General features: G+C 35.3%; 3 protein-coding genes across 4 annotated transcripts; all 3 read right to left on the reverse strand.

Annotated features, from left to right (window-relative positions):
- Positions 1–591: 591 nt before the first annotated feature.
- On the reverse strand, positions 592–5101 carry LOC104891805 (putative MO25-like protein At5g47540). 2 transcript variants are annotated; one of them, XM_010677558.4, is made up of 11 exons: positions 4562–5101; positions 3641–3802; positions 3347–3465; positions 3048–3122; positions 2835–2925; positions 2432–2491; positions 2264–2332; positions 2000–2098; positions 1866–1910; positions 1143–1245; positions 592–1055 (listed from the first exon to the last, which is right to left on the reverse strand). In XM_010677558.4, exons 1-11 carry the CDS (start codon positions 4727–4729, stop codon positions 994–996), a joined length of 1053 nt encoding a protein of 350 aa, XP_010675860.2. In that variant the 5' UTR covers positions 4730–5101; the 3' UTR covers positions 592–993. The 2 variants fall into 2 exon arrangements, with proteins under 2 accessions (XP_010675860.2, XP_048498461.1); XM_048642504.2 differs by lacking the exon at positions 3347–3465 and having other exon boundaries at positions 3636–3802; positions 4562–5099.
- A 4908-nt stretch (positions 5102–10009) lies between these two features.
- LOC104891804 (beta-1,2-xylosyltransferase) lies at positions 10010–15996 on the reverse strand. Its single transcript, XM_048642505.2, is given in 4 exon segments — positions 10010–10656; positions 10959–11881; positions 12334–12483; positions 15027–15996. Coding segments are annotated over 3 exon segments (1506 nt in total). The 5' UTR covers positions 15654–15996; the 3' UTR covers positions 10010–10656; positions 10959–11152.
- Positions 15997–17716: 1720 nt separating this feature from the next.
- On the reverse strand, positions 17717–22977 carry LOC125491515 (beta-1,2-xylosyltransferase-like). Its single transcript, XM_010677557.4, has 3 exons — positions 22097–22977; positions 19394–19543; positions 17717–18919 (listed from the first exon to the last, which is right to left on the reverse strand). Exons 1-3 carry the CDS (start codon positions 22808–22810, stop codon positions 18200–18202), a joined length of 1584 nt encoding a protein of 527 aa, XP_010675859.2. The 5' UTR covers positions 22811–22977; the 3' UTR covers positions 17717–18199.
- Positions 22978–24284: the final 1307 nt, after the last annotated feature.

A 24284-nucleotide genomic window follows, 5' to 3' on the forward strand; every position in this document is an offset into this window, starting at 1 on the left:
CTGAGCTATGTATGTGAACTGAGTTGATTGCTTGTTGGGAAATAGGTTTCATTACGTGTAATTGATTTCGGACTCATAGCGTGTATATAAGACTAGTTACATGACAATGACAATTGGTAACTATCCCTTCTTATCTAGACAGACACATTGCTTGTTTTTCTTTGTAAGTGCTCTCTTGACAGAATAACGTTCATTCTGTGCTCTGTGTTTTTACAGTTTCCAACTACATTTTTCAAATTTTCTCAAATCATTCATTGCCGGAAAGGCCCGGAATCTAACATAAAATTTGTATATAAGTTAAAATATGGGCAGTTGTGGATTTTTGTGCACTTATTTTCAGTTCACTTCAGTTTCTCTCTACGATTCAGTTTCTCAGTTTAGTTAAGTTAATTTCAGTTCAATTTCTCTCCGTCCAAAAAAACGAGGCCTAAGTATGCTAAATGTCCCACGTAACTGATTATTATACGTTAAAAACTCGTGACCTTTAATCACCAGACACCAGTCACCACTTTGAGGTTGAAATTCATAAGGCAGATGTAGCAAAGTTTTTCGGGAATCATTTTTCTCTTCTTTAGCAAACTTTGCAAAAAATTGAGGCAAACTTTTGATCACTCATACCATCAAAATTATACTGTCTTTACAAATTCGCCTCTCCCATTTTAAGGACAGATGCTAACTCTCACAATGTACAATTAGAATGAATACAATATAGAGATATAAGTTGGGTGAATTGGTTGATCATGGGATGTAAATGTGGGAAATGGTAGTACACGCGAGTCGCGACACTCATATGGCTTTGACGTTTTGTCAACCAAACAACTCCTAGTTTTTCACTTTCCAAGGATTTCTACTTCCCATACTTTTTAAGTCAACCAAACAAACACACCAAGAATACCAACTTCCTTCGACCTAGTAGCAAAATTTCCATATTTCTTCAACTCATCTAAAGAGTCCTGGCGTTCCTCGAAACCCATTATCGGATCTCTGCCAGCTTCAATATAATTCCGCTATCTCCTTAACAACTTGAGCTTTGTCAGCCTCAAACTGTTCATCCTCTGATAAACATATGCAAAAGAAGCAGGGGAAATATGAAAATCTGAATATATACATGATCTGTTTATTTATGCAATGGAGTTATTTACCTTTGTCCAACGTAAAGCCACTAAAGAAGCGAAGAAGCTTGCTTCGATTAGCTATCAATATGGTTGCGATTTCAGGTGGCTTGTTTCTGTTGGCTGCAAATAGCTATCATGTATAATAAAGTGTTACTACAGAGTATATGAAAAAGAAAGAACAAAAACACGGAGAATGACATAAAAATTTACACGGTCCACTAACAAATGACAATGTGTCAGCTATATCAACGGGATAGAGAGGAGAATGATATTATTTGATTTGAGGAGTTCAAAATACAAAATACACAATAGCCATAGTTTACATTGAAGAGACTAATGGTACCCTACATATATATTTCATCGTAACCATTGATACCGGGAACGTGGTACGTGGCCACGTTCCACGTTCAAGGGGACGCGTCTGGGAACGCAGAACGTGGTACGTGGTACATGGTTTAGGAGTCCATCTGGTTTACTCTAGAGGCTGCGTTCCGCATTCCCGTCTCCGTACCACGTTTCGGAACGTTCTGCGTTCCATGTAACAATGATCTTGACATAAAGATTAGACAACACTAAATCTCTTATATCATCAGCTCTTTGGTATTATTAGTATAGTAGAACCAGTAGTAGTTTAAGAATAAGGCTAAAGTTATATATCAGCTCTTTTGTCACATATGTTTGTGACATTCATATAACTTTAGTTCGTGTAAGAACATAAACATGTAAAAATCAAACTAACTAGGTTTACACCTTAAAGACATGGAATGCTTCTATTTGTATGGGCCTGCTTGGTTCCTGTAGTAAAACAATCAAACACAGTTAGTTAATTTTACAAATCGATGAACAAATGAAGAATAAAATTTCAAAGACAAGAACATTTTTACCCTGAGGAGATTCATGAGAATCATTAAGTTATCTTTTGAGCTCACATATCGCACCATGATGCCAGAGTTTGAACGATCAAGCAAGATATCTCCCAAAAGCTGGAACCATAAAGATGGAAGGGTCTTAAACAGGTAATCGACAATTGATATATCGATCCAATTTTACTCTTGCTCGTTAATGCATGTTACTTAATCTAGTTCGTTTCAGAATTAATCTATGATTTCAGAAGATCTGATTCCTCATCATACTCAACAGTGTTTTACCTTGGCAGCTTGACGTTTTGTAATATAAATAGGGGATTGAAGCAACTTAGTGTTGAATTCTCTGAAAAACTGTCACAAACAGCAGGAAGAAAAATCATTACTAACTCGCTGAATGCAGATAGCAAAAACAATTAACCCCGAGAATAAACAAAGTTGAACGTAATTTACCCAATCATAGTTCCTAGACAGAAACTCCGAAACTGTGGATTTATGCCTGGTCAACAACTCCTGCAGAAATCACATATAAGGAAGATTAAGACATACTCCTACGATTTAGCCCTTCTTCACCTTAGCTTGGAATGTTACAGTAAAATCAGTTTCAATCAGTTAAGATCTGTTTTGATCAGTAAATAAGAGATTTATCAGCGAAAATCAGTTTGGCTGTAGAACATATACTTCACATTAAACATGGTCATAGGGTACTACCTAACTCTCAGAAATATAATTAAATTGTCAAAACTAAATTCAAAAAAAAGTGCAGTGAATCTGCCGAGGAGTCTAGGTTTGATGAGGCAAAAGAAGATTCAAGAGTGTGCAAATAAATAGAAAGACAAAAGGAGAGGATGAAAACCTTGAAAGTCGCCGCAGCATCTGATGATACATCAAAATCTGGAAGTTGTATATAATCAAAAAACTTGTGCAAGTGTGATTCCAGCACATATCTAAGAACAAAGAAGATAAATGGAAGACATTGTTTGATCATTTTTCTGCATTCTTTAGCATTCTGTCATAAAGCAGAGGCCAAGAGACTAAAACCATGATTTTGGGTCACTTAGAAACTTACTTTGCAATACTTTGATGCCGAATACACTCCCTGAGCATATTACCATAGTGCAAGGCTAGTCTGTGGTCTTCATACCTTATCATAATTAGTCGATAAGATCAATTTGGTGTCAAATAGTTGAATCACGTTTTAAGGGTGTGTTCACTTCACTTGAATTTTACCTATCAACCTATTTGAACTTACCTCAACTAATCTTGACTACATTAACTTTTCAGAATTTATATTTCCTAAAATAAGTGAAAATAAAGTGATAAAGCTTAGGTTGATGAAGCCATTGAAGCTCAGAGGTGTTTACTTACCCTGAGACCAAGGTATCCATGAGATCAATGTTGGCTTCCAAGTAATCACACGCAATTAGACGACAATTAACCTGTTGCCTTTGCAAATTTGCTACTATTTGGGTAGCATCTTTTCGGGCCTAAGAGAGATCATCTTTTTAATAATGATAAGCAACATTAGGAAAAGAGAAGTTTGGCCAAAACTTATACTTACTGCTAACAAGTATGCAAACTAAAAGATGGCATCAATCTCACAAGTAATCTAGGAAGAAAAATTGGTCTATAATTGATTGTAGAAGGCCACACCGACCTCACCTCCAAGTCCAATTTCGGAAGGCAAATTATGAGGAGCCGAAGAGTATTTTCTCGGAAAAATTCTTGAGTTACTTGTGTACAAGCTTCCGGGACAGGTTCAGCTTCACTAGTGCCATAAAGGATGGATTTAACTTCTGCAATGAGTTTACCTAGTTCTTCCATCTGAACACACAAAATTATAGCACTAATGTAATGAAACATCATCCAAATTTCAACATCAAGATCATCATATTCGCGATTATATGAATTTAAATTCCTTTTTCATTAATCAAAGTGCATAAATCAGTACTTAAAATCAGTACAATAATCTGTTTCCTGCACCAACATAAAAGTGTGCTTGATAATTTAAATTTCACTTTCTCATCATCATACTAATATGAAGCCAAATTTTATCAGTGAAAATCCAAAATACTTTCTTAGAAACAGAATTAAGCTCAGAATACATCAGAAAAACAGGGTTAATTTGTACATCCCACTCAATCCTACAAATTAAATTCCAGTTACAATTCCACAACAACTAACACAATCAAAAGTCATCAAGATTTAATTTTTCCTTAATAATGGTCCATTTCCTTGAGATTAAATAACACACAACAAATGAATTAAAGTAACAAAATTGAAACTTTATATTCTACACAATTCATGAAATCAAAACCCATCATACAACACCAAAAAAAAACTAAAAGATCAACATAAAACCAGCATTTTCCAATCATTTCATATCAAAATCACCCAAAAAACAAACAAACAAAAAAACCCATCATTCATAACACTTCAATTACTCAAGAATAAACATAAAAAAATCACCATATCAAAAATAAATAATAATATCCCACAAAAAAAAAAAAACCCAATAACATAAATAAATAAATAAATAATGCTATGAAAAAAATTTGAAAAAAAGAAAAGAAAAAATCAAACCTTTTCACCCCATTTAGTGCCATGATCAACTGTGACATTATCATCATGAAGAAGAATCAAAAGTTCCCCAACTCTGCGTACCATATCGGCAGGGGTTCGAATCTTGGACTTGGATTTTGACTTCAACTTAAACTTAAATTTCAGAAGAGTTTTCCAAGGATTAGGCATTAAAACTAGCTCTTAATACAAACTTTTATTGTATGAAAATCTTATAAAATGCAATATTATGAGAATGAAGCAACAAAAAATGGGTGATTAAAATGATGGGTATAATTATACAGGTAGAAGTTAGGTAGCATGTGAAGAAATGAAGGAAAAAGAAGAATAGTATGTTGCTAAAATGACATGTTTAATGTTTTTAACCTATAGTTTGCACATGTATGAGTTTTTTTGCTTTCTAAATTTGTTAATGGTAGTACAAATATTATGTTTCCTTGTTTATGATGATGTTGATGATCTTTGTTTTCTGTACTTGGTGTAGGTTAGAGGAGAGAGAAAGAGAGATAGATAGTAAGAAGAGACAAATGTTATGTATTTTTGGAATTTTGAGTTAAGACAAAAATATATGGAGATTTTTTTTTTTTTTGGGATGGTTGGATTTACTTAATTTATTATATGGGTTGAATTTTATGCATTGTTATTAGTGTCTAATAATGAAATAAAGAAGTGTATGCATGGTTTGATCAGGTGAATAATGATGACCAAATCAGTATTTATTATTTGACTAAGTAGAATGTTCACTTAACTTCTATAAAGTGTATATGTTTCTGTTTATTTATATTAGCTAATGTTAACCCAGTGGTCTTAGGCTGGTTGGCAAAATTAGCGGTTTTAGTAGCTATTAGTTGTTGCAGTAGTTGTAGTTGTTTTTTTTTTTTGTTGAAGAAAGAGGATTACAGACATCCAAACCGACTAACAAAGCAGAGAAAAATAAAAGGAAAACGACGAAACAAAAACGACACTCACACCAAAACTAAAAAACAAAACTAAAACAAAACGCAGCCCAGCCATCAAGTTCCTCCAACCCGATTCAAAGGAACCATTCGAGGCCACGATACTCCTCCCAAATCCTCCAATAAAACGGTTCGAAGATCCGAAGGGACCGCCTCTATAACCTTGAACTTTTCCTCCATCTCTACACCAAAGTTTGCTAACCAATCGGCCGCTTTATTGGCCTCTCGGTAACAATGTTCGACTTTGACTGCCCAATCACGAGAATGAATCAAAGCATGACATTTCCTAATCAGATGAATATAGGGAGAGTTGGCTAGGACATCCCCACCCAACAGATTAACCACCACCTCCGAGTCCACAGACACTATTACCTGTCTATGACCTCCATTCCACGCTACACATAGACCACGCAAAACACCCATAAGTTCAGCTTTTGTGCAGGAGCAGATACCACAGTCTACCGCAAACACTTCAAATAATTCACCTCGATGCCCCCGAATAAGTCCTCCAGCACCAGCCCTTCCAGGGTTCCCTTTTGAGGCTCCGTCTGTATTGAGCCTAACCCATCCCAATGGGGGATATATTTCCAGCTCACAAGGACTTCAGTACGCCTGTTAACTCTATGCTGCGGATCCGGCAAATTTCTCGAAAATGCTAACTCCACTTGATGAACTCGCGCCAGTATAAAACTAACCTGATCTATGGGAATATTTGGGGTAGCAGTGAAACTCCTTTCATTGCGCCACTTCCACAACCACCAACTCGCAACACTAAAAATTCGTGGCCAATTATTGTTGGGGGGTAGCTGTTTACTAGTAGCTGTTAGAGATTAGCGTTTAAAGTAATTGTTTAATTAAGAGTGTTTGGCAAAAGTAGCTGTTGAGATTGTAGACTACAATAAATGACATTTACTATATAGTGTTTATTCGCTAACTGCTACCTATAAATCTCAAACGCTACTTGTATTAACATCCTACAACCGCTACCCATAATCTACTCCAACCGTTACCCGCTAATACAACCACTACCTCACCAAACACTCATAATTTTCTTTAAGTAGCGTTTTGACCTTGTCCAACCGGCAACCGCTACCCGCTACCTAAAACACTATTGCCAAAGAGGGCCTTAGCATAGTGGTTCCTCACTTTGATATTTAACCAATTGATCGAGGGTTCACATCCTCAACCTTTGAAAATGAAAAAAGATTCTTGACCAACTCTTTACATTTAAGTGAAGCACCCAAAAGTGAGGGAATTAGTCACCGATATCGATAATATCTGACCAAAAAAATTTAGCTCTAGATGTTTGATTCAACGATAGATATGGGTTTAGGAGACGGCAAGTAGTGTGTATATAGTCATCTTGGGAGTATTGAGTATGGTGCTCTTGTTAGTTAATTAGGTTATTGTTGGCAACTTGGAATATACTCTTATAACATAATCACATATAATGAGATATCGACGTATGTGAGTCATGTGTTATGAATTGTGCGTAATGTGTATATTTCATTCTTATACTTCAGTAGAACCAATAAAATCGGTATGGAATTTAGACACCCCTCTTTGTAGCGCCAATTGTTTCTATGTATATTATATATAAGCGATAAAATTTACATATAACTTTTTATGCTAGTGAAAAAAATAAAATGGGTTTGGAATAAATAACGAACCATGGATGAAAATATTACATAAGAAATGAATACAGTATAAGATATGTAATTATATATAGGATTTGAAGAAGTATGTAATTCTATTAATTTAAAAGTTACTATGACATTATTCCCATATAATTCTAACCATGAGTCCAAATTAAAGTAGACTTTGTGGAACATGTTTACTAAGGACCTGTTCTCTTCGATATAAAAAACTGAATTAAATTGAACTGATTTCAACCGAACTGAATTGAACTGAACTGAATTGAACTGAAATGAATTCAATTATAACTAACAAAAATGATAACTGGAGCTGAACTAAACTGATTGCAACTGAACTGAAAATAAGTTGAGAAGAATAGGCTAGAGGTGATCAAGGGGCGGGGCACGCCGGGCCGCGGCCAAAAATTTGCCCATTGACCGGGCCGGGCCTAAATTTGGGCCGAATTTTTGTGTCCAATGCTTGCTATTTCGGGCCTAAATTAACGGGCTTTTGCGGGTCAAAATGGGCCGGGCCAAAAAATAGACTAAAAAATTGTTTTTGGCTTGCCCAAAGTAAAAAAAACACGACCGGGTCGGGCCGGGCCTGCGGGCCGAAAAATTCTGCCCAAAATCCGGCCCAAAAACGAGCCGGGCCGGGCCAAAATGATCATCTCTAGAATAGGCCCTAAATGAATTCAAATTAATATCGCAGCAAATTAAGAAAGATGAACTAATTTGTATGAACTCTTTTCTCCAAAATAATAAAATATCATATTTTTGATGGAGCTTAATCTAGCTAATAAAACGATTTCTCGCGATTTCTAAAAAAAGAAAGATGAATTAATCTAATTGTACGATTATATTGTAGGTAAACCTTGACTTATTTTCAATAAAAGCTGGTCTTATTAGAATAGGGGACAAATGCCATGTGTTTTGGAACTTTGATTTGGACCAAATAAATGAAAAGAATTCCAAATCATTGATGTTTCTTTTTTGTTTGTTGTCTTAAATACATCGAAAGATCGGGTGAACAGGGAAGACTATATCAAAGAAAAAGACATGACATTTGTTGTATTTATTACTAGTAGTATTTGGCCAAAATAATTAACTTCTTTTGAAGAGCACAACTTTTTTGGTACAATTATTATTATATTTTAACACAAAGTAAGGAATAGAATTATATTAGGATATCCTCTTTATGAAGGGATACCTAATGACTAATGAGTTAGCACATAATGTAATCAAGATGGAAGAATAAGAAAATTGTTACAACTTTTTACAAGACTAAAACACATATAAGTGGAGATCGAATTCTTAAAATCTATCATAACTATGAAAAAATTATATAAATCGCCCTTAAAAATTATAATTACTTACTGAAAGCCTTATTTAATTGACTTTATTGTGAGTAGACTTCAAGCCAACTTAATATCAAATAACTCCGTAAAGATATTTACATGTGCTTTTGATTTTACATCTTTGTTATCAGTCATGACTCAGGAGTTTACTCATGGTACACCTAGGGGTATTTTTGCAATAAATTAGAACTTCAGGTGCTCATTTGACACCAAATTTGCTCATATGGGCATTTTGCTCATTTTGTAATAAAAGTGTTTGCTCATTTTCTTAGATGAGTAGAAATGTTTGCTCATTTGTTCATTTTGCTCATTTGCTCATTCGCTCATTTTGCTTATTTGGTAAAAATAGTCTTGGGTGTACCATGAGCATCTCATGACTCATGAGGGGTGAAGATCAGGCTAATGATGAATTGATGATGATAATGATGGAAGAGAAGTAATAAAGGGCCAAATTGAGGCGAGGATATTTTTTTTCCTCTAAATTCAAATCAGTTAATTTATCATTTTAACTCTATTCAGTTCAATTCAACCAAATTAAGTCCAAAAGAATCAAGCCTTAACAGTTTTACTGTTACAATTCTTATGAGTTATGATGTTGACAACACAAATTCATCCACTAATTCTATTGTTGCGTCCAAGCCTTGACTAGAATAGCTAATAAGTTTACTGCATGAACCTTTCTCAGAAAGATTAGTTGTTTGGCGTGAGGTTATGGTATTGGATTAGATAGTAGTAAGTCTGTATGAAAAGTCATGCCTCAATGTCTAAAGTAATGCAACCCTGTCCTCGAACTGTCGAACGTATGATTTTCATACTTCATCCGTTTCAATTTAGTTGTGACACTTTCTATTTTAGAAAATTTCAATTTAATTGCGACACTTTTATCTTTGGTAATAACTTCTCGCTATTTCTCTCTTAGCACATGTGACATTTTTATTTTCTTTCTCTATATCTCTCCTCTCCAAAAATTGCTTAAGAGTCCATGATTTTAAAAGTATCACAACTAAATTGAAACGGAGAAAATATTATATTAAAATTGCCTCTAAGTACTACCTATGAAAAGGTAATGGATCGTAACATAAACTAATTTTGAAGAAGAAAAAATTATTCTTTAGGAGTAGACTAGCATTACCTTGTACAAACATGTGACTTCTTTACAAATTTACATTTAAAAACATACGTTTAAAACAACCAACTACCTTAGAAGGAAAATTTGATACTACAAAAACGTTCCAATAGTATTTCTACTAATACTAAAACTTTTTCAATTGACACCTTCAAAATCTACCAAAGTCCAAATTACATTTATCCAGTAAGTAGACTACCCGTTTCTAATAAACCATTAAAATATAATTGTTCATTTTGAGTTGAATTCCACCGTACATTAAATAATATTAGAAGCGAGTAAACTACCCACTCGACAAACCAAGCTTTATCCTCCAAATTGAACTCCACCTGTTAGTGTTTAAGCAAATCTAAAAAAGCAGCTACACTCATCAGCAGTCAGGACAAAGACAGCAAGATGATCCATGAACATCAAATTGTACTTTACAAGCTAGCACCCAATTGGCATACAGATCCACCTTACACTATGATATGCTCCAATCCAAAATTCATATAGTAACACCTACACTCTGCCCTACCAAGAACAAGCAAAAAAAATAGAGAAAGAAAAACACCCTATTCTTCTGATATAGATATGTAACAACCCCACTAAAAACATTTTGATCTTCCAACATAAGATGTAAATACCTATCCTTAAGTTAAGCCCACCTTATCCCTTTTTTTTGCATGGAGCAGCTTGAAGAATAACAGTGAGAAAGATTTACTACCTCATAATGTGTGATTCAGTGGTGGCCACCACCAGAACAATTCTATCTGAAACTTAAGGAAGACTCTAGAATGCATAATAATTTTTGCATCATACGTCGCTGTATTCGCTGTCCGCCACATACTGAAGACTGCAGACTGAAGACCATCTAAAAGGAACTTGAATGTCTTATCAAAAAAATAAGTCTTGAAATGATATTTTTACGCTGCTAAATAATTGTCGTAGAATCTAACTTCGACCAATTTATAAGAGGTACAAGATATGAGAACCGTAAGTGTCTGATCATGAGCGCGCTCATAGAGTTTCTGAGATGAGAAACCTGAAAACAAGATACCACTGGATATCAGAGATGAGAAACTTTGGCCCTGCAGTGTATAGAACTCCCAAGACTATCAAAAACCCAGAAAAACAAAATTTTGAGGAAGAAGCCTCCATATAATCGATATCATCGACCATCAATACTTTTAACTGTACAAAGATTATCATAGATTCAGAGGGTATAAATTAAGGATGATAAGTTGATAACCAAGACCACTTAAAAAAACTACCTGTAATCCTAGGTGAAAATTAATGAAGTGAATTGAAGTACAAATAGATCACAATGTTACATTCTAAACTAACCTTGCATAGAGCTGCCTGTGGAAGCAAATCACAGAAAAGTAAATGTAAATGCTCAGGAAGCTGCATCCTCGAATTGACAGCCACCATCACCAGAACTCTTCAAATCTAACTATATTTCTCTAATGTCCATCCTAGCTCCTAATCATGGCAGGCTGTTCATTTTTTGCTTAGCTATGCAGTAAATATACAGTGCTTTAGCATCCAAGGCTTTTCATGATCTGCTTAAGCCGTTCAATGACCTTTGTCGAATTAGCAGTAGATTCAGTGAGATTAATGGCGTGGTATTCCAAACCTTTCCATTGGGAGATTAATTGGAAATGAGGACGCCGAAACTGCTTGCTAATAATTTCAAGAATCACAGTTTTTGGTAATGCTGATACCACATGGGTGAGACCTGCCCCATGAGCTCCAATAATTACTGACGCATCCTGTATAGCTCGGAATTGCTCTCTCATAGACATGTGACCAAACAGCCCGTTTACAAGGTTTATACTGCACTGAGAATAGTTAGAAGCCCATGCTTTCAGAGCATCAAACACTTCTTGTTCATTGCTGAGTCTAGATTCAACTTTACCATCATGACGTGGATGTGCCAGATAATCTTCTCGTCGAACAAACAGTACATCGTATTCTGAGGGCTTCGGACTTCTGGGTGTATCAATAAGTAAGTCAAAAGCCGCCTTTAGCATCTCCCCAAATTCAGATAGTCGGGCAGTCTTACGATCATCAGGGTTTGTCCACAGGGTCTTTGCAGAAGCCCCGTGACAATTGACAGGTTGATACAGTTGATTCAGACCCTTAAACCAGGCTGTCTCATATCCCAAAGGTACAAAGACAGCATGGCGAAAGCAGACTGGACCAGTGAAGTTTTTAGCAAATCTGATGGTTGAAAAAAGTGCTTCCCACGTTTCCTCTAACTGTGTCTGGAAACATAAGAAAAGCCATAAATGATGGTGCTGGATGTTAAACTTGGTTGACCTAGTAATGTTAGGCCAAATATGGAAGCAAGAAGTAAGAGAAGTCCTGAACTCCAACACATGCATTCAAGAAAAATCAGGACTCTAGGCTTTTTTGCCAGTTCAGAGAATTCCAACTTTCTCAATCAGGCGTATGCTGAAAATGTTTTTTTTTTCTTTCCAGTTTTGGCACGTGAATTATTCTTCAGGTAATTATGAACAAGCACATAAGCAAACAACAAAACTCTCACTGTCCAGAACCAATGTTCTTAAAGGTACAAATCTTTCTTCAAGCTTCTCTAAAGACAGATGAAGTGAGGAAAGCACAAATACACAGTTTAACTTTTCAAGTACCAATTAAGTATGCTAGAGAAACATGTAACAACTGCTATATGAATAAATATTAAAATGCCTCTTACCTTACTGTGGCCATCAACAAAAACCACATGTGGCCGTGTTGGCAACCCAGTCACTCTAGAGCTAACATATGCACTATACCAATCTGTGTATGTGTGAAACACATTAGCATATTCATACCGTGTCAGCAGTAATGTTGGCTCCTCAATCCACTGCAAACAAAAACAGTCGTGTCAAACCAAGAAAGATTGAAGGCTAAAATCCAAACCTATAGCACAAAGAATAACTGCAAAAGTACAACCAAGAGATTGAAATTGAAGAAGCAGTATAAAGTGATTAGTTTCAAAGCACTCTAGTGACTTATATATTTCATCGTATCTCCTCAGACATCATCCCTATTCTGTATTTCAATGTGGCCTATTCCACGCCTGCCAAGTAGCCAGATTTCTTGATAAACATACACTTCTTTAGTTTTAAGGAGAGAAAAAAAGCAGAAGGGCCATGAAGTACTTCTACAGCGATTCTTTGTGGTATACAAAAAAAGGGGATTGGAATTTTAAAAATAGAAAGAAAGGGATGAACATTATGCCAAAACAGCATCCCTTTGTCAATCTTAAAGGGGATATTGATTAACCGATTTAATTTTATCCAGTATCAGCCCATAGTTAGAGAAGTATCACAAGGAGCTCATCAATCACAGAGGAGACTTTTCTCTCCGTCTATCTCTTTCTTTCTCTCCCGAGCTCCTTAAATTCTTATCACTTTTGCAATTCGTAGATGACCATCAAAAAAGACGGCGTTACCGTCCAGATTGAGTTCATTATAAACACAAAGTGACGAAACTATCTTAGTACAGTTTAAACTAGACATGAAGGTCACCAAGCTCATTCTCGTCTGCATTTTTTCTAAGATCTAGTCTAGTCTGGTTCGGATCATTTTGATTGGTCTGGTATTGTATTCTAACTGAACTTTGACCATATATATATGCCAATATAAAAGGAAAAACATATTCATGTCGGATGTTTTTGAATTTGTCTCGACATGTAGCTTCCAAAAATCTAATATTCATAAATTTTACTAATAGGAAACTAAATTAGTCCACTAAATTTAAAAGGTCTCATTTGATTCCGTCTGAATTTTACTGATCTAGTCTGAATCCTAATAAGAACAAGTAATAAGTTCTCAAGATAACGTGAAAAAAACATAGCCTTAGCCAGTGCATAGCTCATAGTTGTTACCTTAAATTGAAAATTCAATCCACTAACCCACGCAACCAATGTAATGTGGGTCCCTCCACGAATTACATCTCTCTCTCTTTCCAAACTCATACATACTTCTCTTTCCATATGTTGTGGGGATCTCCATTAACTCTCTCTATTAATGAATCAATTTCTAATCTTACTTCCTCCATCCACCCAAAAACCTACAAGATACACTTCCCTATTATCTAAATCTAAGAGGATAATTGATTCAGGACGTTGGGAGTACAAGCTAAAATTCTGAGTCATGAAAGAGAAACAACTAAATCTAAAACAAATTATATACTACATACAACCTCGAAATAGCCACAAACAAATCAACTTCAGAACCTAATGAATTGGAGTATCGACTAAATCTCAGTTTAAACTTTAAAGTAGATTCGCAATTACAAACAATGCTCAAATCTACACACTTAAACTACATAAAATTGGTTTGCAACGAGTAATGAGAATTGTAATGAAAATTAAGCAGAATCAGTACAAGCATTAAATCTTAAAGTCACTTCCATAGCAATCCAAAATCACATTTCCAAAAATAACAAGTCACTCAACTTCTCACAGAGTATCATAAATTGTTTCCATATTATTCACTCAACATTCACAAATATACTCCCTCTCATCCCAAATACACCTATAGAAATCATTCAATCTAGCATCTTTCAATCCAAAATACAAGTCATTTCACAATATATACACAAAAATCCAATGTAACATCATAAATCAACATAACATTCTTTCTATATAGTTCACTCAACAATCAACATTCACAACTATTCTCCCTTCCATCCAAAATACAACTTTACGAATCATTCAATCTAGCACCTTTCAATCCAAAAATACAACTTAGTTCACAATATCAACGCAATTATCCAACGTTACATCATAAATCAACATAACATTCTTTCCATATAGTTCACTCAACAATCAACATTCACAAATATACTCCCTTCCACCCAAAATACAACTATACAAATCATTCAATCTAGCATCTTTTAATCCAAAACACAATTTATTTCACAATATCACCACAATTATCCAATGTAACATCATAAAACAACATAACATTCTTTCCACATAGTTCACTCAACAATCAACATTCACAAATATACTCCCTTCCACCCAAAATACAACTATACAAATCATTCAATCTAGCATCTTTCAATCCAAAACACAATTCATTTCACAATATTAATGCAAAAAACCCAATGTAACATCAACTCCACTCCAATTTTCCACAAACACTAAAATACTATCTTCCAAATTTCACCTCAATTAGTCCAACAAACAATTTCCCACAAAAAGAAAATCAAAATTTTAGTAAAGAAAAAGCGAAAAACTTTGTCTACCCATCGGATAATCTACCCACTAGATATAAACAATAATAATAATCAGTAGAGTCCAACTCAACATAATTAACTATTTTTCAATCGTCTATTTCTAATGGGTAGTCTATCCAGTGAGTAAATGTAGCAATCTCCGAACAAATAAACCCTAACCTGAGAACACTGAAAATCAAGTTGATCATCAACAACTTCCATAGACTGAAACAATTCCCTCATAGTATGTCTCACATTAGACCCATGATTAACAACAAACTCATCTAAACCTTCTCCTCAAAAAACCTTCCCCCATTTCTTCCCCTCGTTTCGCCTCAATCGAAACGCACCATTTTCAAACACAGGAATCTCTTCCTCATCAGACCTACCAACAACCTCATCAATCCTCTCACCACCACCAGACATCCTAATCTTATCAGGGTCCATTAAAACCCTCCCACCTTCACAAATTGAGCTCTTAAGAGTCTTACTATAATGACACTGAAACCAGGAAGAACTAGTGGGTGTCATAAGAGGATAAAATGTGAGTGTTTTAGAGAAGCCATTGCCAAAGAAGGATTCACAGGAGGAGAGAGAAAATGAGGGTGGTGTCCATGGGAGGTAAGAAGGGAGAATAGGCCATGGTTTTGATGATGTGGAGGAGAGAGAAAGTTGAGGGTGGTTGAAGGAGAGGAAGATGAGGTTGAAGGTGAAGAAGAGAAGGAAGATTATTAGGGAAGTTCTTTTTGTTAGGAGTTTGTGGGTTAAGAAATGGTGATTTCGGGTTGATTTTGGTGTGTATGACATTGATGATTTTGATGATGATGAAGAAGATGATGATGGTTAGAGTGAGTGAGTGAGTGATGAAGATGATGATGATGGATGTGGCAACCATGGAAGGATTCACTGATTATAAAGAAAGATGTTGGAGGGAAATCTGAGATACATCATGGGTTTGATGCATTGATTAAAAAGGAAGTGGAACATCAATGGATTGGATGACGCCATTTTTGAGCTCCAAAAAGCTAGGGCTATTTTTCAGGGATTAGTGGCAAGGGAGAAGGAAGAGGAGGAAGGAGGGAGGAGGAAGGAGGGAGAAAAAGGATGTATTAAATGGAAGTTGGGACTCTTTTTGTTCGGATATTCATAGTTATAACTTTATAAGTTAGATTTAGGATTGTGCAAAGAACACGATTGAACCGGATCAGATTAGAATTTGGATCGATCCAATCTTCAGTCTAGACAAAATCTCGATTCTGGGTTTTGGTTTGGTCTAAACCTGAAAAATTACGATTTTAATCGATAGATCGAAAATTCTCATTTTTTTAGTAAAAATAAAAAAGTTTAAAAACTTAAAAACCTCCCAGGCCCGACCCAAAATATTGGGCTTTGGCGCGTTTCTTTTGGCCCAAACCTTGGCCTGGTCCGACCAGCGATTTGGCACGAAACGAGCTACTTGTTTGGAAAAAGCTCAATTCGTCCCGGCCCATGATCACCTCCAGTTAAACTCTCACATTTCATTTCAAAAATCATGTGTTCGAATCATAATAACTATACATTGTTGATATTTTTGGTAGAGTGTCACGTGACACCTTTCATTTGATAAGAACGCCTTTTAATATATGGAAAATGATATACATAGCCCTTAGGGCTATGTATAAGGTGATTAAAATGGAAAAAAAATATTAAATCAAGCATTGGTTACCTCAATTGATGTGAAAATGTGTCTTGAATTCTTAAACTGTTTCCATTTAAAGAAATATATTTAATGCTTATATATTTGTATAGATTGGAACATTAATACATCTTCCAAGTGGGTAGACTACCTCCTTCTAATAGACTATTACAATATAATCCTTCGAAATAAATTTGATTCCACCATACATTAAATTCTATTAAAAACGGATATAAACCAATATTTATCCTCCAAATTGAACTCCACCTATTAGTGTCTTAGCAAATCTAAAAAAGCAGCTACACTCATCAGGAGTCGGACAAAAACAGCAAGATGATCCATGAGCGTCAAATTGTTCTTTACAAAGCCAATTGGCATACAGATCCACTAGATTGCACAGAGAAGAATACATGTACGGGTGAAGATTCGGATATGCGGATAGAAAACGGTAAAATTTTGAAATTTTAGGAATGGGTAACACATATCCATACAGAATACATATCATATCGAGTACGAGACCTAAAAGAAGTATTCGTGCTAAAAAGCAGATCGACCTTACAGTATAACATGCTCCAATCCAAAAATCATATATTAACACCTACTCTCTGGCCTCTGCCCTAACAAGCAAAAAAAAATAGAGAAAGAAAAACACCCTATTCTTCTGATATAGATATGTAATGTAACAACCCCACTAAAAACTTTTCATAGTTTCATTTTCATCTTCCAACATGAGATATAAGTACCTCTCCTTAAGTTAAGCCCACCTTATACCTTTTTTTGCATGGAGCAGCTTGAAGAATAACAGTGAGAAGAATTTATCACCTCACAATGTGTGATTCAATGTTAGCCACCATGAGAACAATTCTACCTAAATTTCACAAGCAAAAACTCAAGGAATACTCTAGAATGCATAATAATTTTTGCATCATTCGTCTTATCAAAAAAATAAAATTCTTAAAATGTTATTGTTACGCTGCTAATAATCGTCGTACAGTCTAAATTCGACCAATTTATATAAGAGCTACACAATATGAGAACACTAAGTGTCAATGATCATGAGCCTTAATGACATGCTCACTAAGTTTCCGAGATGAGAATTCTGAAAAGAAGATACCACTGGAGTTCAGAGATGAGAAACTTTGGCCCTGTCGAACAGAAGGTAGTGTATAGAAGTCCCAATAGTATCAAAAACCCAGAAAAAGAAAATTTTGAGGAAGAAGCCTCTGTATAATGGATATCATCGTCATCGACCATCAATACATTTAACTATACACAGTTTATCATTGATACAGCGGGTATAAATTAAGCATGACCCGAAGACAACTCAAACAAACTACCTGTAATCCTAGGTGAAAATTGGTGATGTGAATTAAAGTACAAATCGATCACGATGTTACATTCTAAACTAACCTTGCATAGAGCTGCCCGTGGAAGCAAATCACAGAAAAATAGCTCCCGTCAATGTAAATGCTCAGGAAGCTGCATCCTCAAATCGTCAGCCACCATGACCAAAACTCTTCAAATCTAACTATATTTCTCTAATGTCCATCCTAGCTCCTAATAATAGCACAATACAAGAAGTTGCATTTACTCGCACCAAGGCCTGAAAGGTAAATTCCAGATCCATCATGACAGGCTGTTCATTTTTCGCTTAGCTATGCAGTAAATATACAATGCTTTAGCATCCAAGGCTTTTCATGATCCGTTTAAGCCGTTCAATGACCTTTGTCGGATTAGCACTAGTTCCAGAGAGATTAATGGCGTGATATTCCAAACCTTTCCATTGGGAGATCAATTGGAAATGAGGACGCCGAAACTGGCTGCTAATAATTTCAAGAATCACAGTTTTTGGTAATGCTGATACCACATGGGTGAGACCTGCCCCATGAGCTCCAATAATTACTGATGCATCCTCTATAGCTCGGACTTGCTCTCTCATAGACATGTGAGCAAACAGCCCATTTACAAGGTTTATACTGCATTGAGAATAGGTAGAAGCCCATGCTTTCAGAGCATCAAACACTTCTTGTTCATTGCTGAGTCTAGATTCAACTTTACCACCATGACGTGGATGTGCCAAATAATCTTCTCGTCGAACGAACAGTACATTGTATTCTGAGGGCTTCGGACTTCTGGGTGTATCAATAAGTAAGTCAAAAGCCGACTTTATCATCTCCCCAAATTCAGATAGTCGCGCAGTCTTATGATCATCAGGGTTTGTCCACAGGGTCTTTGCAGAAGCCCCATGACAATCGATAGATTGACTCAGACCCTTAAACCAGGCTGTCTCATATCCCAAAGGTACAAAGACAGCATGGCGAAAGCAGACTGGACCAGTGAAGTTTTTAGCAAATCTGATGGTTGAAAAAAGTGCTTCCCATGTTTCTTCTAACTGTGTCTGGAAACATAAGAAAAGCCATAAATAATGATGTTGGATGTTAAAGTTGGTCGACCTAGTCATGTTAGGCTAAATATGGAAGCAAGAAGTAAAGAGAAGTACTCAACTCGAACACACATTTATACAAGAAAATTCTGGAATTCAGGACTAGGCTTTTTTCCAATTTAGAGAATCCCAACAATCAACATTCTCAATCAGGCGTATGATATTTTTTTTTTTCAGTTTTGGCCCATGAATTTTTCTTCGGGTAATTATGTCCAAGCACATAACCAAACAACACAATCTCACTGTTCAGAGCCAATGTTCATAAAGATACAAACCTTACTTTCAAGTTTCAAGCTTCTCTAATCTAAGGACAGATGAAGCGGTGACGAAAGCACAGATACACAGTTTAATTATTCAAGTAACAATCAAGCATGCTAGAGAAACGTGAAAACAGCTTCCTATATGAACAAGCATCAAAATGCCTCTTACCTTACTGTGGCCATCAACAAAAACCACATTTGGCCGTGTTGGCAACCCGGTCACTCTAGAGCTAACATATGCACTATACCAATCTGTGTATGTGTGAAACACATTAGCATACTCAAACCGTGTCAGCAGTAATGTTGGCTCCTCAATCCACTGCAAACAAAAACAGTTGTATCACATAATCAAGAAAGATTAAATGCTGGAAACCAAACCTTTAATCCTTTATACACAAAGCATAACTGCAAAAGTAAAAGCAAGAGATTGAAATTGGAAAAACAGTATGAAGTGATTAGTTTCACAGCACTTTATTGACTTATATATTTCATTGTATCTCTTCGGACATCATCCCTATTCCGTACTTCAATGTAGCCTATTCTATTTCTGCCAAATCACCAGATTTCTTGATGAACATACAATCTTCTTTTAAAGAGAAAAAAACAGAAGGGGACATGATGTGGCTGTGGATCTGCAACTGAATAAGAGGGTGAACAACAGTTCTTGTGTTTTACAAGAAAAAAGGAATTGGTTTGAAAATGGAAGGAAAGGGATGAATATTATGCTAAAACAGCATCCGTTTGTCAATCTTAGAGGGCCTATTATAAAACGATTCGATATTATCCAGTTTTAGCCCATAGGAAGAGAAGGATCACAAGAAGCTCATTAATCATAGAGGACACTTTTGTCTCTGTCTCTCTCTTTCTTTCTCTCCCAAGCTACTTCTCAAATTCTTACCACTTTTGCAATTCTTAGATGATCATCAAAAAGAGGGCACTTATCGTTCAGATGATTTCATTATAAACACGATGTGAGGAAACTATTCATTAGAGTTTAAACTAGAAATGACGGTCACCAAGCTCATTTTTGTCTGCATTTTTATGAGATCTAGTCTACTCTGGTTCAGATCATTCTGCTCGGTCTGATCTTCTATTCTAACTGTGAACTTTGACCATATATGCCAATCTAAAAGTAAAAACATATTCATGTCAGATGTTTTTGAATTTGTCTTGATATGTAGTTTTCCAAAATTTAATATTCATAATTTTTACTAACAGGAAACTAAATTAGTCCACTAAATTAAAAAGGTCCCATTCGATTCTGTCTGAATTTTTCTGATCTAGTCTAGATTCTAATAAGAACAACTAATAAGTTCTCAAAATAACGTGAAAAGAACATAGCCTTAGTGAGTGCATAGATCATAGTTGTTACCTTCAATTGAAATTTCGATCCACATAATCTACTCAACCAATGTAATGTGGATCCCGCTACTAACTACATCTCTCTCAGTGTCTCTCTCTCTTTCCATATTCATACATACTTCTCTTTTTGCATATGCTATGGGGATCTCCATTAACTCTCTTTCTTAGTGAATCAATTTTTATTCTTACTTTTACTCCATCCACCCAAAGACCTACAAGATACCATACCCTACTATCTAAATCTAAGAGGATAATTGAATGAGGATGTCGGGAGTACTACATACAACCTCAAAATCGACATGAATCAACTTCAGAACCTAATAAACAGGACACTAAATCTCAGTTTAAACTTTAAAGTAGATTCACACTTAAAACATTAGCTCAAATCTACACACTTAGACTGCATAAAATTACTTTGCAATGAGCAATGAGCAATGAGAAATTGTAATGAAATTAAGCAAATTTAGCACTCTACAATCCTCCAACAGTACAATCACTAAATCTTAAAGTCACTTCAACAACTATCCAAAATCACGTTTCCAAAATTAACAAGTCACTCAACTCAATCTAACAGACTTTCATAAATTCTTTCCATATTGTTCACTCATGACTCAACATTCACAGATATACTCCCTTCCACCCAAAATACAACTATATTAATCGCTCAATATATCGCCTTTCAATCCAAAATACAATTCCTAATATTAACGCAATAATCCAATGCAACATCATAAATCAAGAAAACATTCTTTCCATGTCGTTCACTCAACATTCAAAAATATACTCCCTCCCATCCAAGATACAACTCTACAAATCATTTAATCCAAAATACAAGTCTTTATCAATGCAAGTATCCAATATAACATCATAAATCAACATAACATTCTTTCCATATAATTCACTCAACAATCAACATTCACAAATTTACTCCTTTTCATCCAAAATACAACTATTCAAATCATTCAATTTACCATCTTTTAATACAAAACACAATATTTAAATAAGCATTATCGAATAACATATAACAATAAATTCTTCATATCAACAATCAACATTCACAAATGAAGTATACTCCCTTCCATCCAAATTCCAAAATACAACTAAAATCATTCAATCTAGCATCTTTCAATCCAAAACACAATTCATTTTCACAATATCAATTCCAAAATCCATTGTACCATCAGACACCTTCATTTACCTCAAAAACAAGGTGTTGTGTCGTGTCTGACACAACACTTTACTTGGATACTTCATTTTAAACTAAAAACTTAGACTTTTTTCTACAAAATAGCCGAGTCGGACACTTTGACACCCGTATCCGAGTAGACACTCAATCCGTATCTGAGTAACATAGATCAAAATTCCACCTCAATTTCAACCAATTTAAATCCAATTCCACACAATCTTCCAAATTTCCCCACAATCAATTCAACAAACAATTTTCCACAACAAATATAACAAAAAAAAAAAACAATGATCAAAATTTTTGAAACAAAAAAAAAACCCTAACCTGTGAACACTGAAAATCAAGTTCATCCTCAACAACTTCCATAGACATAAACAACTCTCTCATACTATGCCTAACAATCAATCCTTCACTAACATACTCATCTAAAACCTTCTCATCAAAAACTTTCCCCCTTTTTTTCCCTTCATTTCGCCTCAATCGAAACGAACCACTTTCAAAAACCGGCAATTCTTCATCATCAGTCCTACCAACAACCTCATCAATCTTCTCACCACCACCCGACATCCGGATCTTCCTCGGATCCATCAAAACTTTCCCACCTTCACAAATTGAGCTCCTAAGAGTCTTACTATAATGACACCGAAACCATGAAGAACTAGTACTAGAAGTAGTAGTAGTACGAGGAAGAAGAGTGAGTGTTTTAGAGAAGCCATTACCAAAGAAAGCTTCACAAGAGGAGAGAGAAGATGAGGGTGGTGTCCATGGGAGGTAAGAAGGGAGAATAGGCCATGGTTTTGATGAAGATGATGTGGAGGAGAGAGAAAGTTGAGTGGTGGTGACGTGGAGAGGGTGGGGTTTATTGAGGTAATGAAGGTTGAAGGAGAGAGGAGAGTAATAATGGTGGAAATGGTAGGTGAAAGAGATGAAGATGAGGTTGAAAGTGAAGAGAAGGAGGATTATTAAAGAGGTTTTTTTTGTTAGGAGTTTGTGGGTGAGGAAATTGTGATTGTGGGTTGATTTTGGTGTGCCTGCCATTGATGATGATTTGATGAAGAGGAGAGAGAAAGATGAAGATGATGAAGATGATGTTTAGTGGGTTAAGTGGGTTATGGTGTAACTGGTGTTTTTCTCATTCTTTTCAACTACTATCTGGAGACTGGAGTTGTTGCTAGATTTGCGCCATTGGCGTGATTTTGCCGTCACTTAGCAGGTTTTCTTTCCATTTATACTCTCTCTTTGAAGTTCGTGTTTGCAAGCGTGAAAGTCAAGTTGCATAGATTAGATCTATGCTAGATTCGTCTTAACTTATTAGAGTTATTTTTTTATTTTGAACGACAAATTTCACTAATTGAAAGTCAACCGACATCTAAAATAGATATTAATAGAAAACTAAGATACAATCAAACAAGCTTAAATCAAATTTGTGTTCGAAGAAACTATAATGAATCAGATTAAGTAATACCGCGCATCCCCTAGTATTTGCTGAACCAAGCAGCTATTGATGATGAGAGTTTATCATTCAAACATAGTTTGGAAAGAACATTCTTGATCGAGTCATGTTTAACGCATTCGAAGTTCCAGTACCTTCATGATGAGTCTCGAACTTCAACCAATGAGAACAATTTCTCATACCTTAAAAAAAAAACATACTCATAACTCCCATAGAGGAGAAGGAAATCTCCACAACATAGACTAAAAGAATCCCATCAAAAGAGACTAATTCATTCAAAAAAACAAGAAAAATAACTTAAAACTGAAAATGAAAGGGAAAAAGGGGCTTACCATGGATGAAAACATCAATGACAGTCCCTAAATGATAAAGAAGGAATAAGGGAGGCTAGGGTTTTAGAGATAAAGGGGGGGGGGGGGAGCTATGATGATTGATGATAATTCCATTCATTAAAGTAAGTTAAGTGAGGAAGAGGTGGTTAATTCATTTAAGTTATATTCTTTTGAACTGAATTAATGAAAATTTAGTTCAAAATTCAGTTAGTTTCTTGTTACAATATTCATTCAGTTCAATCCATTTCAGTTCAATCCATAAGAATAAAACCTTTTTATTTACATCCTTTTCTATTTGATCTCTTATTTCCTTCTATATTAATCATTCTGACAAATCCCTCAATTTTGTATAAACTAAAATTCAAGTTCATAGAATTCAAATTGCTAAATAATAATGTTCTAAATGTGGGTCGACGTTGGAAAGTGGCAGTCAACGTCGGAAAAGAGGGTTGAGGTTTCATCTTGCAAATAAGTTGAAGTTAAAGGTTGTAAGTAACAAAAACTATAAGGTAATCCCTCAATTTTGTATAAACTAAAATTCAAGTTCATAGAATTCAAATTGCTAAATAATAATGTTCTAAATGTGGGTCGACGTTGGAAAGTGGCAGTCAACGTCGGAAAAGAGGGTTGAGGTTTCATCTTGCAAATAAGTTGAAGTTAAAGGTTGTAAGTAACAAAAACTATAAGGTTGTTTTTCGCAAAATGGATATTTGAAAAAGTTTTTTTT

Source organism: Beta vulgaris, chromosome 4 (genome assembly GCF_026745355.1).
Source record: "Beta vulgaris subsp. vulgaris cultivar EL10 chromosome 4, EL10.2, whole genome shotgun sequence".
NCBI classification, from domain to species: domain Eukaryota; kingdom Viridiplantae; phylum Streptophyta; class Magnoliopsida; order Caryophyllales; family Amaranthaceae; genus Beta; species Beta vulgaris.